Source organism: Myotis daubentonii, chromosome 10 (genome assembly GCF_963259705.1).
Source record: "Myotis daubentonii chromosome 10, mMyoDau2.1, whole genome shotgun sequence".
In the NCBI taxonomy this organism is placed as follows: Eukaryota; Metazoa; Chordata; class Mammalia; order Chiroptera; family Vespertilionidae; genus Myotis; species Myotis daubentonii.
In genome coordinates this window covers 54,569,131-54,585,466 of record NC_081849.1, presented here as the reverse complement: position 1 = coordinate 54,585,466, position 16,336 = coordinate 54,569,131, and the positions used below count along the sequence as shown (strand labels likewise).

The window sequence follows — 16,336 nt, the reverse complement described above, 5'->3', positions numbered from 1 at the left end:
CCAGGGCGACGCAGCCAGGCCCCAGAAGGAGATCCAGGGGCCGGGGAACGCGATCCAGTGCCTGGGCGGTGGCACAGCCAGGCCCCAGAAGGAGACCCAGGGGCCGGGGAACGCGATCCGGTGCCCGGGCAGTGGCGCATCCCCAGCACCAGAAGGAGACCCAGGGGCCTCCCAAGCGGAGAGTCTCCATGGTCAGATTGCGTGGTGTCGGAATAAAGATGGAGGCGACTCAGATGCCTGGCCAGTGGCGTTAGACCAGCAAGCAGGGCCTTTCAGCGGGGACTCAGGGTGGGGGTGGGGCGAGGAAAGGGAGCGGGGAAATAGAGAATTACAACTCCCAGGCGGCTTAGCTGCCGGGGCCTGTGTGCCTGGCCATGAAATCAGATAGGGCGAGTCGTTTTGCACTTTAAGAGGCTTGCAAGGTTGGAAGTTCTGCAGGGAGCCAGGGAGAAATGGAGCTGGAGCAGAGAGAGGGGTCCATGGCAGCCGTGGGCTTTGAGGAGTTCTCAGCACCTCCCTGCTCGGAGGTGGCGCTGCTTCCACTGTTCGGTGGTCACATCCTGGAGAGCGAGCTTGAGACCGAAGTGGAGTTCGTGTCTGGGGGTCTGGGCAGCTCCAGCCTCCAGGAGTGAGACGAAGAGGAGGAGGCAGCCCAAGGCCAACGGCCACGTGCCAAGGGCAACTCAATCGCAGGAAGTACCAGGCGCTGGGTCGGCACTGCAGGGAGATTGAGCAGGTGAACGAGCGGGTCCTGAACAGGCACCATCAGATACAGAGGATAACACAGAGACTCCAGCAGGAGCGGAGGTTCCTCATGGAGGTGCTGGACTCCTATGGCGACGACTACTGGGCCAGCCAGTTCACCATCTTACTGGAGGACGAGGGCAGCCAGGGCACAGACGCCCCGCCCCAGGCAACACTGAGAATGGGCCTCCGGAGAGAGGGGCTGTCCCCGCCCAGGAGGACACCAGCGCCTGCAGAAGCCAGCAGCCCGGCCCCTGGTGAGGGGCCCAACAGTTGGAAGAGGCGGCAAGTGCCACAGGAAGGGCACCGGGCGGGAGTCCCGCTGACTCCGGAGCTGGCCCTCATGCAGATAAAGGTGGAGGAAGACTTTGGCTTCAAAGCGGTCGAGGCTCTGGACTCAAGTTGGGTTTCTCAGGGGCCAGACAAGCTGCTGCCCTACCCCACCCTAGCCAGCTCCCCCTTTGACTGACCCCCCCAATAAATGGACCCCATGCTCTCCTCGGCAAAAGAAAATAAAAAAAAAATCTTATAGAGACATGCTTATAGGATCAAATAGTATAAATATAGATGTAACAGGACAATAAAAAGAGAACCTGGCTATGATGATCACCTGAACGCTGCCTCTGTGTCATTCCTTCTTTGCCAACTCCGTCCACACCTTTAGGAATCTCTGGACCTGCTGGGGCTGGACCCCAACATTCCTCTTCTTATAAGGACTTCAGTGAGATGGGCTAATAGTCACACTGGAACTGCCTCAATTTAATGTAATCCCCTCTTTAAAGATCTTATCTCCATATACAAGTACATTCTGAGGTTCTGGGGATTAGGATTTTAACATTCATTTTGTTGATTACCCAAATAAGCCCTTAACAACCAGCATATTTCAGAAAGTAGATTCCTACAGGATTATTTACCAAACATTCAGAAGTATTTTTAAAAGAGCTAAGCCCCTCGCCCACCACACGGGCCCCTCCCGGCGAAGAGCAAAGGCCTGGGTTCCGGGCACCGGAGGAAAACTGGTGCCAGCAGCCAGGGGAAGGGGCCCCCAAGGGGCCCCAGATTGCGAGAGGGCACAGGTCGGGCTGAGGGACCCACCCGAGTGCACAAATTTTTGTGCACCGGGCCTTTATTTGCCGGGAGCCGGTCCATGCTTGCTGTTTCAAGGGACCTGGCATATATGGCATACTGTTCTTAATATGTTTGCTCACCTTCTTGGCACTATGTGTTTTAACCAAGGTCTCTGAGAAAGGTTGTTTCCCCAGGTAGGGATTTTCCCCTGAAGATAGGGAGGGAATAAAATCTCTTAACTAAGTGCCAGGCGGGTAATTAATCACTTTAACTACGAACGATCATGCTTAAGCTACATAATCTTTACTCCCTGGAATGGAGATAAGAAACGCCCTAACCTTTGGAATAGAGATTGATAGGATTGGAATCAACTGGTATAAATACAGATGTAACAACACAGAACTTAGAAGACAGAGCCTAGAGACGGGGGAGCTTCGCTGGAGAGAGCATGGCAAGGAATCGTGGACGGAAACTGGAGACGGAACCTAGGGACAGAGCCTAGAGACAGAACATGGCAAAAGATCCTGGACAGAAGCTGGCAACAGAACCTAGAGACAGAACCTAGCGAGAGAACCTGGCTGAAGATCCTAGAGCCAGAACCTGGCTACAGAATCTGGATAGAATATGGCAAGAGAGCCTGACTAGAACCTGGTGACTGAACCTGGCTGGAGAACCTTGACAGAACCTGGCTGGAGAACCTAGCAAGAGAACATGGCTACAGAACCTGGCTGGAGAACCTGGAGGACCTGGCTGGAAAACCTAGCGAGAGAACATGGACACAGAACCTGACTGGAGATCCTAACCAGAACTTCGCTGGAGATCCAGACCAGAACTTGGCTGGAGATCCTGGCTAGAGATCCTGGATAGGCTGCTGATCATCTGAACGCTGTCTCCGTGTCATTCCTTCTTCACCAACTCCGTCCACACCTTTGGGAACCCCTGGACCTGCTGGGGTTGGACCCCAGCAGTATTTCTAATAATAATAACTTTAACCATAAAGTATAACTGTTTGGCTATCCTACATAATAGGTTTGGATTATCTTTATCATAAACATGTATTGTAGTAAAATCATTTTTCTTTCTTAAGTAAGAATAACTTTAAGCTACTTGTTATGCTTTCAGAATGTTTATGCAATTAACTGAAAAATAGAGCTATACAAAATCATACACAATTTGGGCAAGTAACATTTGCTTTAAAGTAAGTCAAAAAGCCCTAGCTGGTTTGGCTCAGTGGAAAGAGTGTTGACCTGTGGACTGGAGAATCTGGGTTTGAGTCTGATCAAGGGCACGTACCTCAGTTGTAGGCTCCTCTACAGCCCAGCCTGGCCAGGGCTCGTGCGGGAGGCAATCAATTGATGTGTTTCTTTCACATCAATATTACTGTCTTTCCCTCTCTCTAAAAATCAATGGAAAAATATCCTCAGGTGAGGATTAAAAATAATAATAAGTCAAAAGTTAAGAGATAGCCCAGCCAGTGTAGATCAGTGGTTGAGCTTCGACCTATGAACCAGGAGGTCACATTTGGATTCCCGGTCAGAGCACATGCCCAGGTTGGGGGCTTGACGCCCAATAGGGGGTGTGCAGGAGGCAGCCGATCAAAGATTCTCATTATTGATGTTTCTCTCTCCTTCCCGCTCCAAAACTTCTCTGAAATCAATAAAAATATATTTTTTAAAAAGTTAGATAAAGCTTCATGATAAAATAGAAACTAAGTTAACACATTTAACATATACTAACATTAGAATTAACAAGGCATTAATAATTGTGCTTTTCTTTTTTATTGAATTTATTGGGGTGACATTGGTTAATAAAATTATATAGGTTTCAAGGGTACAATTCTATAATACATCACCTGTATATTGTATTGTGTGTTGACTACCCCAAGTGAAGTCTCCTTTCATCACCATTTATCTCCCCTTTACCTTCTCCTACCTGCACCCAACTCACTTTCCCTCTGGTAATCTGTTGTCTGTCTATGAATTGTGCTTTTCAATCAGAAATAAGTTACATGTCACTTTGAAATGTTTAAGTTTCTTTTAACAATTTTTTTTTACCTGCATTGTTGTGAGCAATAATCAACTCACCCAAATAGTTAATGCTATTTAAAATATTGAGTCAAAAGATTTAATTTTGCCAGGTCAGTGTGGCACAGTGATTGAGCATCGACCTATGAACCAGGATGTCACAGTAAGAGCACAAGCCCGTGTTGTGGACTTGGTCCCCAGGAGAGGACGTGCAGGAGGCAGCCAGTCAATGATTTTCTCTCATCATTGATGTTTCTATCTCTCTCTCCCTCTCCCTTTCTCTGTCTAAAATCAATAAAAACATATTTTTTTAAAATTAATTTTCATGAATTACTTTTCTCATTTTTCAATTCTTATTTCTAATAATTTCTGTAGATAGTCTTTCTCTGTTTAAAAATAAATTCAACTTCTTCCTAGTTTATTTAAGAAGAAATTTTTACTCAGATACATTTTAAAATATGAATATATAGTAATTAGTCATCTACTATTTCCTTCAAGTTTTAATATGATGATTTGGCCTAATGTTTAAAATGTTTGAAAAAATATGTATTATTTAGATTTATTATTGGAGTTTTGTAATTTGATATCTAACAAAATAACACTTTAAAATATTTGAAAGTACATGTTTCCCCACCCCCCACCTCACCTTTAGTTTAAGTTTCTCAGAATTTTTCAAAATGTACATTACAGAACTAAAAATTAACATTTTAATTATAAAAAATTGCCATGTATACCATGGAAAAATATCTCTACATTTTAGGACATCTAAAAAATATTACTATTAAAATTCATCACTCAGATATTTTTCTCTTTTCAAAAACAACAAAACAAACTTAAAAATTTATTTAGGAACATTTTATTATTTTTTATTTTAAAAAAAATCTTTATTGTTGAAAGTATTACATATGTCTCCCTCCCTCCTTTTTTAGGAACATTTTAGATTCCCAGATTTAATTTTGCAAATGTCAAGAGATAAAAATCTCTGAGTTCCTGGAGGAATCTTCAAACATTTTTTTAAGTAATTAAATCTTTATTGTTCAGATTATTACAGTTGTTTCTCTTTTTTCCCCCATAGCTCTCCTCCACCCGGTTCCCACCCCGCCCTCTGCCCTCACCCCCCCCCCCACTGTCCTCATCCATAGGTGCACATTTTTGTCCAGCCTCTTCCCACATCACCCCCCACCCCTTTCCCCCCCAAGAATAGTTAGTCCACTCCCTTTCTATGCCCCTGATTCTATTATAATCACCAGTTCATTATGTTCATCAGATTATTTATTCACTTGATTTTTAGATTCACTTGTTGATAGATGTGTATGTGTTGTTCATAATTTGTATCTTTACCTTTTTCTTCTTCTTCCTCTTCTTAAAGGATACCTTTCAGCATTTCATATAATCCTGGTTTGGTGGTGATGAACTCCTTTAGCTTTTCCTTATCTGTGAAGCTCTTTATCTGACCTTCAGTTCTGAATGATAGCTTTGCTGGATAAAGTAATCTTGGTTGTAGGTTCTTGGTATTCATCACTTTGAATATATCTTGCCACTCCCTTCTGGCCTGCAAAGTTTCTGTTGAGAAATCAGCTGACAGTCATATGGGTACTCCCTTATAGGTAATTGACTGTCTTTCTCTTGCTGCTTTTAAGATTCTCTCTTTGTCTTTTGCCCTTGGAATTTTAATTATGATGTGTCTTGGTGTGGTCCTCTTTGGATTCCTTTTGTTTGGGGTTCTCTGCGCTTCCAGGACTTGTGTACATCTATTTCTTTCACCAGATAGGGGAAGTTTTCTGTCATTATTTCTTCAAATAGGTTTTCAATATCTTGCTGTCTCTCTTCTTCTGGCACCCCTATAATTCGGATGTTGGTACGCTTGAAGCTGTCCCAGAGGCTCCTTACACTATCTTCGTATTTTTGGATTCTTTTTTCATTTTGCTTTTCCGGTTGGGAGTTTTTTGCTTCTTCGTATTTCAAATCGTTGACTTGATTCTTGTGATCCTCTAGTCTGCTGTTGGAACTCTGCATAATATCCTTTATTTCAGTCAGTGTATGCTTAATTTCTAGTTGGTCCTTTTTCATACCCTCAATGGTCTCACTAGATTTCTTGAGGATTTCACTACATTTATCGGTGGTCTCACCCATCTTTTTGAGGGTCTCACTAAATTTGTCGTAGGTTTCTAGAAAGTTCTTGAAAAACCTTAAAAGTGTGGTTTTGAACTCTATATCCAATAGTTTGCTTTCCTCCCTTTCTGTCATTTGTGTCCTGTTTGTCTCCGCATTTTGGCTGCTTCCCTGTGTTGATAAGAGTGGCTTTCTGTGCTAAGTGTCCTATAGGGCCCAGTGGCTCAGCCTCCCCAATTACCTGAGGTAGACACTCTTCGTGCACCCCCTTGTGGGCTTCGTGCACAGCCTTTTTTTAGTTAAGCCTTGATTGCTGTAGGTAACACTGGGAGGGATTGACCTCCAGGCCAATTGGCTGTGAGAATCAGCTGTTTCTCCAGTGGGAGAGCTTCTGTGCTAGAGACACCCCTCCAGGACAAGACTTGCTTCAGTGGGGCTTTGGTGCTCACTGAGTCTGCCCCCTGAGTGTGTCCTTTATGGATCCGAGGAGCTGCAATCTGGATGATCCCACTCTGACCACCAGGCACATTGGCTCCTGGGTCTCTAGGGAGGTGCTAATCTAGCCTCTGCCTGAGGCTACCCAGCAGAAGCCAGCTGGGAAGCAATGCAAGTTGCCCTGGGGCCTTGGGCCAGCTGCAGTTTGTTAAGTAATTTTCAGATTGCAAAGGGCCAGGCCTTTCATATGCAAAAGCTTCCATGCATGGCTTGGGTGGGGCGGGGTCAACAGGGCGGGCGGAGGGAGCAGTTATGGCTGCTCTCAATCCTGCCCTCAGAGGCCCCGCTCCCGGCAATTGCAATCGCTGAGAGCACCTCCGAGAGAAAGAAAGCTGCCCTCGAGTTCCGACCGATGCCAGACAGTCCCATTTCTCCCGTATGAGTCTGAATCCCCAGAGACTCGCCCGGAACCGGAGCTCAGAGCTTAAGACTCCGTCCCAATTGAAAAAGACAACCGTGTCCTCAGCCGCCAGCCCTCTCCACATGCACCTCCGCACCTTTGTATTTTACTTCCGCACAACACCTCCTCTGAGTCTTGGTATGCTTTTCTCTTTCCTTCTAGTTGTATAATTTCCACTCAGCCAGCCTTCCTGTGGTTCTGGATGATGTCTGTTCCATCTTTTAGTTGTATTTTTGAAGTGGTTGTGTGAGGCAGCAATCTCCGGTGTTTACCTATGCTGCCATCTTGGTTTCTCCTGGAATCTCTCTTCAAACATTTTTAACCCCAAACATTTTCATAGAAAAATGAAAAGAATAAGACTGTTTTTCAACATTGGTATATTTCACTAAGATAGTATAATCATTCCCATAAGGAACAACTCTTTCAACCCAGAGTAATGGCAAGTTGAATTATAAGAGTAAATTAGAAGAGTAAAATTGTAAGTCATTTGATTTTACATTATAATGACCAGTTTTCTTTGTAACAAAAAATTGTAATGTATGTGGTACATCTACACAATGGAATACTACGCTGCAGTAAAAAAGAAGGAATTCTTACCATTTGCAACAGCATGGATGGAACTGGAGAACATTATGCTAAGCAAAATAAGCCAGTCAGAGAAAGATAAATATCACATGATCTCAATAATTTGTGAAATATAATGAACAACATAAACTGATGAATAAAAATAGATCCAGAGACAGAGAAGCATCGATTAGACCATCAAACCTCAGAGGGAAGGTAGGGGAGGGTGGGGGTAAGGGGAGAGACCAACCAAAGGACTTGCATGCATGCATATAAGCCTAACCAATGGACACAGACACCAGGGGGGTGAGGGTATGAGTGGGGGGGGGGCATGGGAGGATAAGGATACATATATAATACCTTAATCAATAAAGAAAAAAAAGCAAATAGAAAATATTAAAAAATTATAATGTAGAACACCTTGTTTTGTTTGTTCCATCTTTTAGAAAAGGTAATAGCTGAAAAGAAGGTAAATTACCTTTTTTGTTCAAGAGCTTGACTTTTCTAGGTAGTCATATTCAATATACATTAATATAAGCTTAATAAGCTGATGAATTTCTCTATCAATATATATGTGATTATGGATCAAAATAAGAATGTGCTATTTTGCTGATTGCTAGAGGATATTTTTCTAAATGTATTTTATTTCCCTTAATATAAAACCCTGAGTTACAGTCTTTGTGAGCTTTCCCCATAAGCCAGTCTCTCTTTTTCAAGATGTCCAGCTACAAATTATGCATTTTCTCCCACCAGGTCAGCTGTCTGCCTCATTGCCACCACCACCTCCAGGAAGACCCCAGATTGTGACAGAGCTGATTGAGTCCAGGGTTTTCTGTCGGTGTGCTTTTGATGTTTCTCCTATGAACAACTCCGTGGGATTTATTATAGCTTGGTCTAGGCTTTCTTCTCAAGATGTCAGAGAGGAACTGAAGCAAGAGACCACAGTTCAGGCATTCTCTCTTTTAGAACTGGACGGCATAAACCTCAGACTTGGCGATAGGGTATGTTCAAAAGTAATTGGGTTTTCTTTACTTTGCGTGAATGTATTATTTTTAGATCCTATCCTAAAAATAGTGTTTGTCCCCATAATATAAAGCACGAATGTTTTTCTTTTTCTTTTTTCCTTGGTAATTGTGCCAAATCCAGTGATAATTGGATGAGTCAGCAATCTTAATAACTATGAGTATCTGAATCTAGCAATTTCCTGATTATTATCAATGAATGCTTGTAACTTAATGTCTCTTTCTTAAATTGATTACTTTTATTCTAGAAATATTTTCATTTTTTCAATGATTATATCACTTATTATCCACTTTTAAATACATATTAAATAGAAATTCTACAATAATTTATTGAGGCTTGAATATTTTATAAAGATAAAATTATTTCTCAATATTAAGCAAGTTTTAAAAAATATTTTTATTGTTGATAATATTACAGATATCTTCCATTTTCCCCCTTTCTCCCCTCCTCCCAGCCTCTACCCGCCCCCTAGGTCATCACTACCCTATTGCTCATGTCCATGGCTAAGCAAATTTTTAAATTATTATCTCTTATGTGCTAGCAAAAATGGAAATTAAGTACTTAAATATAATAATTTACGCATATTTTCTCCATAATGTTATTGCTAAATGATTATTTGTTAACTATATTTATAGATATTCTGTACGGCTTCTATCTTTTTCTTGGAGAAACCACAAATAAAAAGTTTAGCTACCGAAAGTCAAGAATTTTTTGCAGGCATTAAGGTACGTAGCAGTGGGGATGGATCAGAAAGATTATCCCTCTGGAACTGTGTTTTCCACACAGTGATTTGGGGATGCTGGTTATCAGAGTCTGATGTTGGGACCCAAGATTCTGTATTTTTGAGAAATAACCCCAATAATTCTAATGAAGAGCAAATTTTGAGGGCCTCTATTAATGAACTAAAGTTGGAATATACTTACTTTTTTTCTAGAAATAGCTCAAATTAAAATAAAGCACAAGTTCTATTCTCATAATTTATTCCATTTTGTAAGTAAAAGTTAGAATATCAATATTTAGTTAGCATGCATTTTGGAAGGCAGGTGCCAGGATCAAGTGACCAGAGCCTCTGGCTAGAGTAGAATTGGCCCAGAAATCTAGACTTTATTAACTGCAAAAATTGCACCATCTAAACAGTCAGTGTCTATGGTCACTACTGTTAGCACTGGGGTTCAAGAACTGATGAGCTATTCCAGCGGATTACAGGGACTCCAGATTGGTAGAAGGAATGGGAAGTACAAAAGGTCTAGGCAGGCAAGTGCTGCACACCTTCTGAGGAGTCAGCCATAGTACTGGAGTTTGATCTGGATTCATCTCTAGTTCAAGAACAAGATGGATAAGTGACAGATTGTAAGAATAGGATTCAGAACCAGTTCAAAGCTTGTTCTTGAATAAAGACCATTTATACACAACAGGGACCAGGGAAAAGAGTGAGAAGAGTGAGCTACCTTGTCAGAGTAGCATAGTCACAGTGGGAGGGGAAGTGGAGCTCAGACCTTGGGAACACAACCTTTGGATCTACATTGGTGAGAACTCAGTAGACGATGGGGAACAGCAGTCAGCCTCAGGCACTGTTTCTAGGCTAACAGAGAGAGTATTCTGTACTAAGAACCATCTGTTATGAAAACTAGACAAGAACCAAGAATGCATAAAAACTTCCTGCCTCAAAAAACGATTCACCTATGAACTAGGATAGATTTCAGTACTCAGCAACTCCAACCATGGAAAGCAGGAGCTGAGAAATAAGCTGAAGGTTGAGATATTTCAGGTGACAATGATGTTTTGATTTATGAGTTAAAACTACTTAGATTTCTAATTTATATTAGGGATAATATTAATGACTAAGGATAAACTGACTCTTCCATTAGTGTGTCAGTAAACATCAGCAAGCAAATGGAAGGATATAGGAAACTTTGTACCCTCCACTCTCCAGTGCCCACCACAGAACCAGAATCACTATGGCAGGCTCCAAACTGACTACGATGTGTTGGAGAACTAAATACCCAAACTCAGAGCAGTACGGCAACTCCATGGAATTTTCTGTGTGTTGCTGATGTTTTTCAGGGTTTGGTTTTCATTGATCTTGTGTAACTAAAAAATTCCAGTGCTTAAGTTATTACTACCTGTTACTTTAGAAAAAATACCATTCAAAATTATTGTATCATAGAACTAAATCCTATTTGTACATGACTGCTTTACATATTTTCTTGTACCAGTTACAACCTGAATTGAGCACTATATCAGAAGATGGAAAAGAATACCAGTTGAGGATAGAGAGCACAATTCCTGTCGTTTGTCCTGAATTCAGTGAGCTTGATCAGGAATGTAAAATCTCATTAAAACTGAAAACTGTTGATCAAGGTAATATAGTAAATCCATTCAATTTTATTATTAGATTTCAAGTAATAACTAATGCTATTTTCCTCTACAAAATGTCACTGAAGTGTGCTCATAATTCATTGTGTTGCATGTTTACATCAAATTATAGCTTAATCATATTAATAACACTGAGCCAAGTTTACGATTGCCAGAGAAGTCCACATTGCAACCCACATTTATCCCTCCTGGGCTCAAAGTATAAATTTTAAAAAAAGAACAAAACAGGAATGAAATAATATCATCCTCCTCCTCCCCCTCCCCCTTTCTCCTCTGTCTCTTCCTTTTTCTTCTCCTTTTCCTTTTTCTCTCCTCCTTATCTTCCTGTTTAATTCTTTTCTTTGCTTTGTTTTCAGAGATTGAGTAAACCAAGTGCTCTTTAATGTGTTCCAAATCATATCTAATGAGCGAGGGGTGATGTTATGCTAAAAGTTCAAGCTTGTCCACCATGGATCTCATAGTGCACTTTGCACTTCTCTCCCTAACATAAGCTTATGTTTAAGATCTTTTAAAACGTCTTCTATTTAAATTACTAATTATATAGATTGTATGATACATGGTGACATACATGTCACTGTCACAGCCATAACATAACAAATGTATAATTGAAAAATAACACTGTCACATAACAAATATATAATTTAAACTATAACTTTTAAGAAAGATTGTAATCCTATTAGCATAGATTTTCACCATAAGACATACAATTTTATTTAGTAAATACACCAAATAAAATGTATCTATGTCTTTATGTCTATATTATTCCTAATTAAACCAGAGAAACAAAGGATAAAAATGCTATGGGAGAGAGTGTCTCATGGAATGGTACACCCAGGAAAGGAGATGATGTGAAGGTATAAAGGAATCAAGAGAGCCTATTCCAAGATACTTGACAGTAAACAGGGTTAGTGGATAATACCCAGTTACTCACTCAAATTTCAGGAGCACCGTGAGCAACACTCTATTTTGAAATACAGCTCACAACTATGAAATTAAACCCTCTGTCTCAGACAACTTGAAACAATTATACTTCAAAGTACCCCTGAAAGCATAGTGTGCATATTTTACTACAGTTTAGGAGGCAAAATAATAAGAGGATGATGTTATTGATGTCTTCCAAAATTACATTAAGCAAAAATTTCCTTCAGTTACAAATAGACTTAAAGCTGTATTTGCATGTTCTCAATTCTTTCAACAAGTCAAGCATTGCTACAAGTGATATAAAACAGCCTAAATGTATTTCTACATTTTAGAAGTTTGTATGTTCTTGTTCTTTGTCAATTAAAAAAAATGTTTTTTTTTCTGGAGGAAAAATTCTGGGTTTTATTCTAGATATTCCTCATCTCACAGGAACTTCCTTAAGTGTATTTGCATTACATCTCTACTTTCATTAAGAACAGGTCAGTGTATCCTAGTCTGTTTCTGCAAAGACTATGCTGCTTTTTCACAGGGTTAAGGGGAATAGTACTTGGCCCTCATACCATAAACCAGGGACAATTATATCAGGGACTATATCTAAGCCAGATATTTTCCATATTCAGTTTAGGAAGCCATATAAAAGTCTGGATGTTTCTGCTATTTGTTAAGTGCATAAAAAGCATATATTCCTAGAAAAAGGTGCATGAAGACAAAAAGTTTTTCAGAAATTTTGAATCTAGTGCAGACTACCTATGTTAGACAAATATAATTTATATCCAAAAATGCTATGTAGAAAATAGAGTTTTTAATGATTTCTTTTTTCCTCTTCGATTCTCAGAAGGATTTTGTAATAATTCATTGGATGTGTGAGCAAGCATTCTTTGCAGATATTTTCTGGAGGAATCTATTCTTTTTGTTTAGTTATACAAATTCCTGGAGTTCCTTCTCTTCTGCTACCATTTTCTTTCCAAATTATTTTTTCTTGTTTTTTGTTCCATAGATAAGGAAGCCTCTTGAGGTTCTGAATATGTTGGAAAATTTGGGAGGTAAAAAGAGGTAGAAAGTTTATTACTAATGTGGAATTACCTTAATTTCTTTTCTATTTTTTAAGTTTGGTGAACCTTGTATTAATAATCATTGCTATCACTCAATGGATAGAACATGAGTTCGAGCCTTAAAAAATGTTAAGACATACCCAGACCCAAGGTCCAATTTTTATACAGAAAGTCAAATTGTGCTCCTCATTGCTAGAATTATAATTTTTTTTACAGAAGCAAAGATGAATTTTATATAATGCTTTTGAATTTTATCCAAGTGCATATGAGTTTAAAACTTATTAGAGCCCTAGCCAGTTTGTCTCAGTGGATAGAGCATTAGCTCACAGACTGAAGGGTCCCAGGTTCGATTCTGGTCAAGGGCACATACCTCAGTTGCATGCTCAATCCCCAGCTCCCATAGCAGGGGGGGGGGCGGGGGGAGAGGAAGAGGGGACGGTAGCGGAGGCAACCAATCAATGTCTCTCTCACTTCGATGTTTCCCTCTCTCTGTCTCTCCCGCTTCTTTCCACTCTTGCTAAACATCAATGGAAAATTATCCTCAGGTGAGGATTAACACCCCCCCCCAAAAAAAAACTATTGGAAATAGTAATATGCATGTACATATATATGTGTATATTGAAGTTGACTGAGTATTTGTAAAGATCAGGTGGGGAGCTCCAATGGCACAATCGGTTAGCGCGTGGTACTTATAAGATCAGGCAGAGTTACAACTTTGGTTTTATTTAGCCAAAAACTACAACCATATTTTTTAAGTAAGAAAAAGTAATTTAAGAATAATCTCTCATTTTAATGTTCTGTGTTAATCAACTGATTACATACTTTGGTTGGTGTATTTCCTTACAAAAATCCACAATGTAGTTTTTCTTTGTAACATAGGTAAAGACCTGCTAGGTTTAAATTTGGCACTGTCTTCCTGTCGCGTGGACCTTCGCCAGATGTCGTCCTGTGCTAATGGAACCTGTAGCCATGCTCTTGTTTACTACACTGCTGTGACTGATTTTTCCCACGATGGAAATAGAGTTACAGACATTATAGTGGAACCTATAGTTAACGAGGATTTCCTGTGGAACAGCTACACTCCAGACAGCATTCAGGTTGGCAAATCACTAATATACATTCAAAACTCAAGCTTTAAAAATGATATATATATTTTATCACCATACCTTGAAAACTTTTCATTTCAAAAATTTAAATGTTATTTTAATTTTAAAATACTATTTTCAACAACATGATAAAAATAACTAGTATTGCTAAGCAATTTATTATATATTACTAAATAACATTAATGATATTATTTACTGAAAATATTTTTGCTTTTAAGGTCAGAGTAAAGGATGTCCCAACTGCTTACTGCTATTCATTTACTGACCCACATATAATTACATTTGATGGCAGGTAATTTCCTTAATTGTTTTTAATAGTTTGTGTTCCTTTGAATTTTTTAAAATGATAATATTTTATTATTTCTTAGTCCTATTCACTGAAAAATTAAAAAGGAAGGTATAGCCGTAGCCAGTTTGGCTGAGTGGATAGAGCATCAGCCTGCAGACCAAAGGGTTCGATTCTGGTTGAGGACACATACTTGGTCCTTGGTTGCAGGCTCCTCCCCAGCCCAGGCCCTGTGTAGGGGGCAACCAATTGATGTGCTTCTCTCACATGGATATTTCTCTCTGTCTTTCCCTCTCTTCCACTCTCCCTAAAAAAAAAAAAAATCAATGGAAAAATATCCTTGGGTGAGTATTAACAAACAAAAAATTTTTTAAAAAGGAAGGCATGCATGGACATCACTGGCTTATTTCAAAATACCAATTTACTTGTGTGGGGTGGTTTTTCTTTAAAATCTAGTTCTAAGTAAATATATGAATTAGCTGTGAGACTGAATTTGTAAAAATTAAGATTCCTACAACTACAAACAATCATTTTATCTTGACTATTTATTTTTAATAATGATTAATTTTTTTGCTCTAGACATATATACTGTATTGCATTTCTAGGTGATACCGAAATAATCTTTAAGGTTTAAGGCAAGATGATTAAACTAACACATAATTATTTTAAAATCTCACTTCTAATTCATGGCAAGGACACTCAGGGAAAAAATCTATTGTAGCAATCATGAATACCTGGATATTGCCTGTGGATCTTAAAGTAAAATAGACAACATGACCAAAAGAAAGTAAGCTATCCCGCTACTAATATCTGCACAGAAGGATTTAAATTCAGTTATACTGTTCTGGAGAATTCATCTAATCTAATAAAAGAGAAACACGCAAATTGACTGCACCATCGCTACGCCCCAAGCCACGCCCACCAGCCAATCAGAGCAACTATATGCAAATTAACCCAACCAAGATGGCGGCCAGCAGCTGGAGCAAGCAGGAGGCGTGGTTGCCCTGGCAATGGAGGAGGCCAAGCTTCCCGTCTGCCCTGGCTGGCTGTGGCCTCCACTAAAGGCAACAAAGTTTCAATTATAGAAGATAAATAAATCCCAGATACCTGCTTCCAGCCAGCCTCCACTGGGAGCTTGGGTGGCTGGGTGCCATGGTCAGCCTGCAAACAGTCATCAGCCCCTCACCCAGGCTGGCCAGGCACCTCAGTGGGGACCCCCACCCTGAAGGGGCTGTGTCCAGCCTGAAAACAGCCATCAGCCCCTCACCCAGGCTGGCCATACCCTCAAGGGGTGAACGTCCCTGCTGGGGGGCTTGACCAGCCTACAAACAGCCATCAGCCACTCACCCAGGCTGGCCAGGCACCCCAGCGGGACCCCCACCCTGATCCAGGACACCCTTCAGGCAAACCAGCCAGCCCCCACCCATGCACCAGGCATATAATAAAAGGGCAATATGCAAATTGACCCTAACAGCAGAACGACTGGGAATGACTGGTCACTATGACACACCACTGACCACCAGGGGCAGACTCTCAATGCAGGAGCTACCCCCTGGTGGTCAGTGCACTCCCACAGGGGGAGCTCTGCTCAGCCACAAGCCAGGCTGACGGCTGCCAGCACAGCAGTGATGGCGGGAGCCTCTCCTGCCTCCTCAGCAGTGCTAAGGATGTCTGACAGCAGCTTAGGCCCTGCTCCCCGCTGGCAAGTGGACATCCCCCGAGGGCTCCTGGGCTGCCAGAGGGATGTCTGACTGCCAGCTTAGGCCCGATCCCCCCGGGGAGTGGGCCTCAGCCATCAGGTGGACATCCCCCAAGGGGTCCGAGACTGTGAGAAGGCACAGACTGGGCTGAGGGCCCCCCCCCCCCTGAGTGCACAAATTTTTGTGCACTGGGCCTTTAGTGTTTTTAATAAGTCCCTAAAAAATGATATGAACATTTCATTGTTGTCAAAATTTTCTTCATGATGCAAGGTAATTTATTCTTTTTAAAAAAGTATAAGGTTATTATTGTTAGTAAAATTATTCAATATTAGTGCATAGATGCAGATCCCCTCCAATAATGAATGATACTCCAAAAGTTCGAACCAGTATACAAAGTTGTAGAAACAATCCCACAGGCAAGAATCCTTTATGGTTATAATAAAAAACAGAAGTTTTAAATGGAAG

General features: G+C 40.8%; 1 protein-coding gene and 1 pseudogene across 1 annotated transcript in view; both read left to right on the top strand.

The window, feature by feature from the left end:
• Nucleotides 1–16,336, top strand: part of VWDE (von Willebrand factor D and EGF domains) — a 52,518-nt gene that overhangs the window by 14,241 nt on the left and 21,941 nt on the right. The window contains 5 exon segments of the mRNA XM_059711270.1: nt 8,161–8,408; nt 9,066–9,155; nt 10,647–10,791; nt 13,659–13,876; nt 14,104–14,177. Of these exon segments, the coding sequence (XP_059567253.1) occupies nt 8,161–8,408; nt 9,066–9,155; nt 10,647–10,791; nt 13,659–13,876; nt 14,104–14,177 (775 nt within the window).
• LOC132211500 (TCF3 fusion partner-like) lies at nt 425–1,213 on the top strand (annotated as a pseudogene).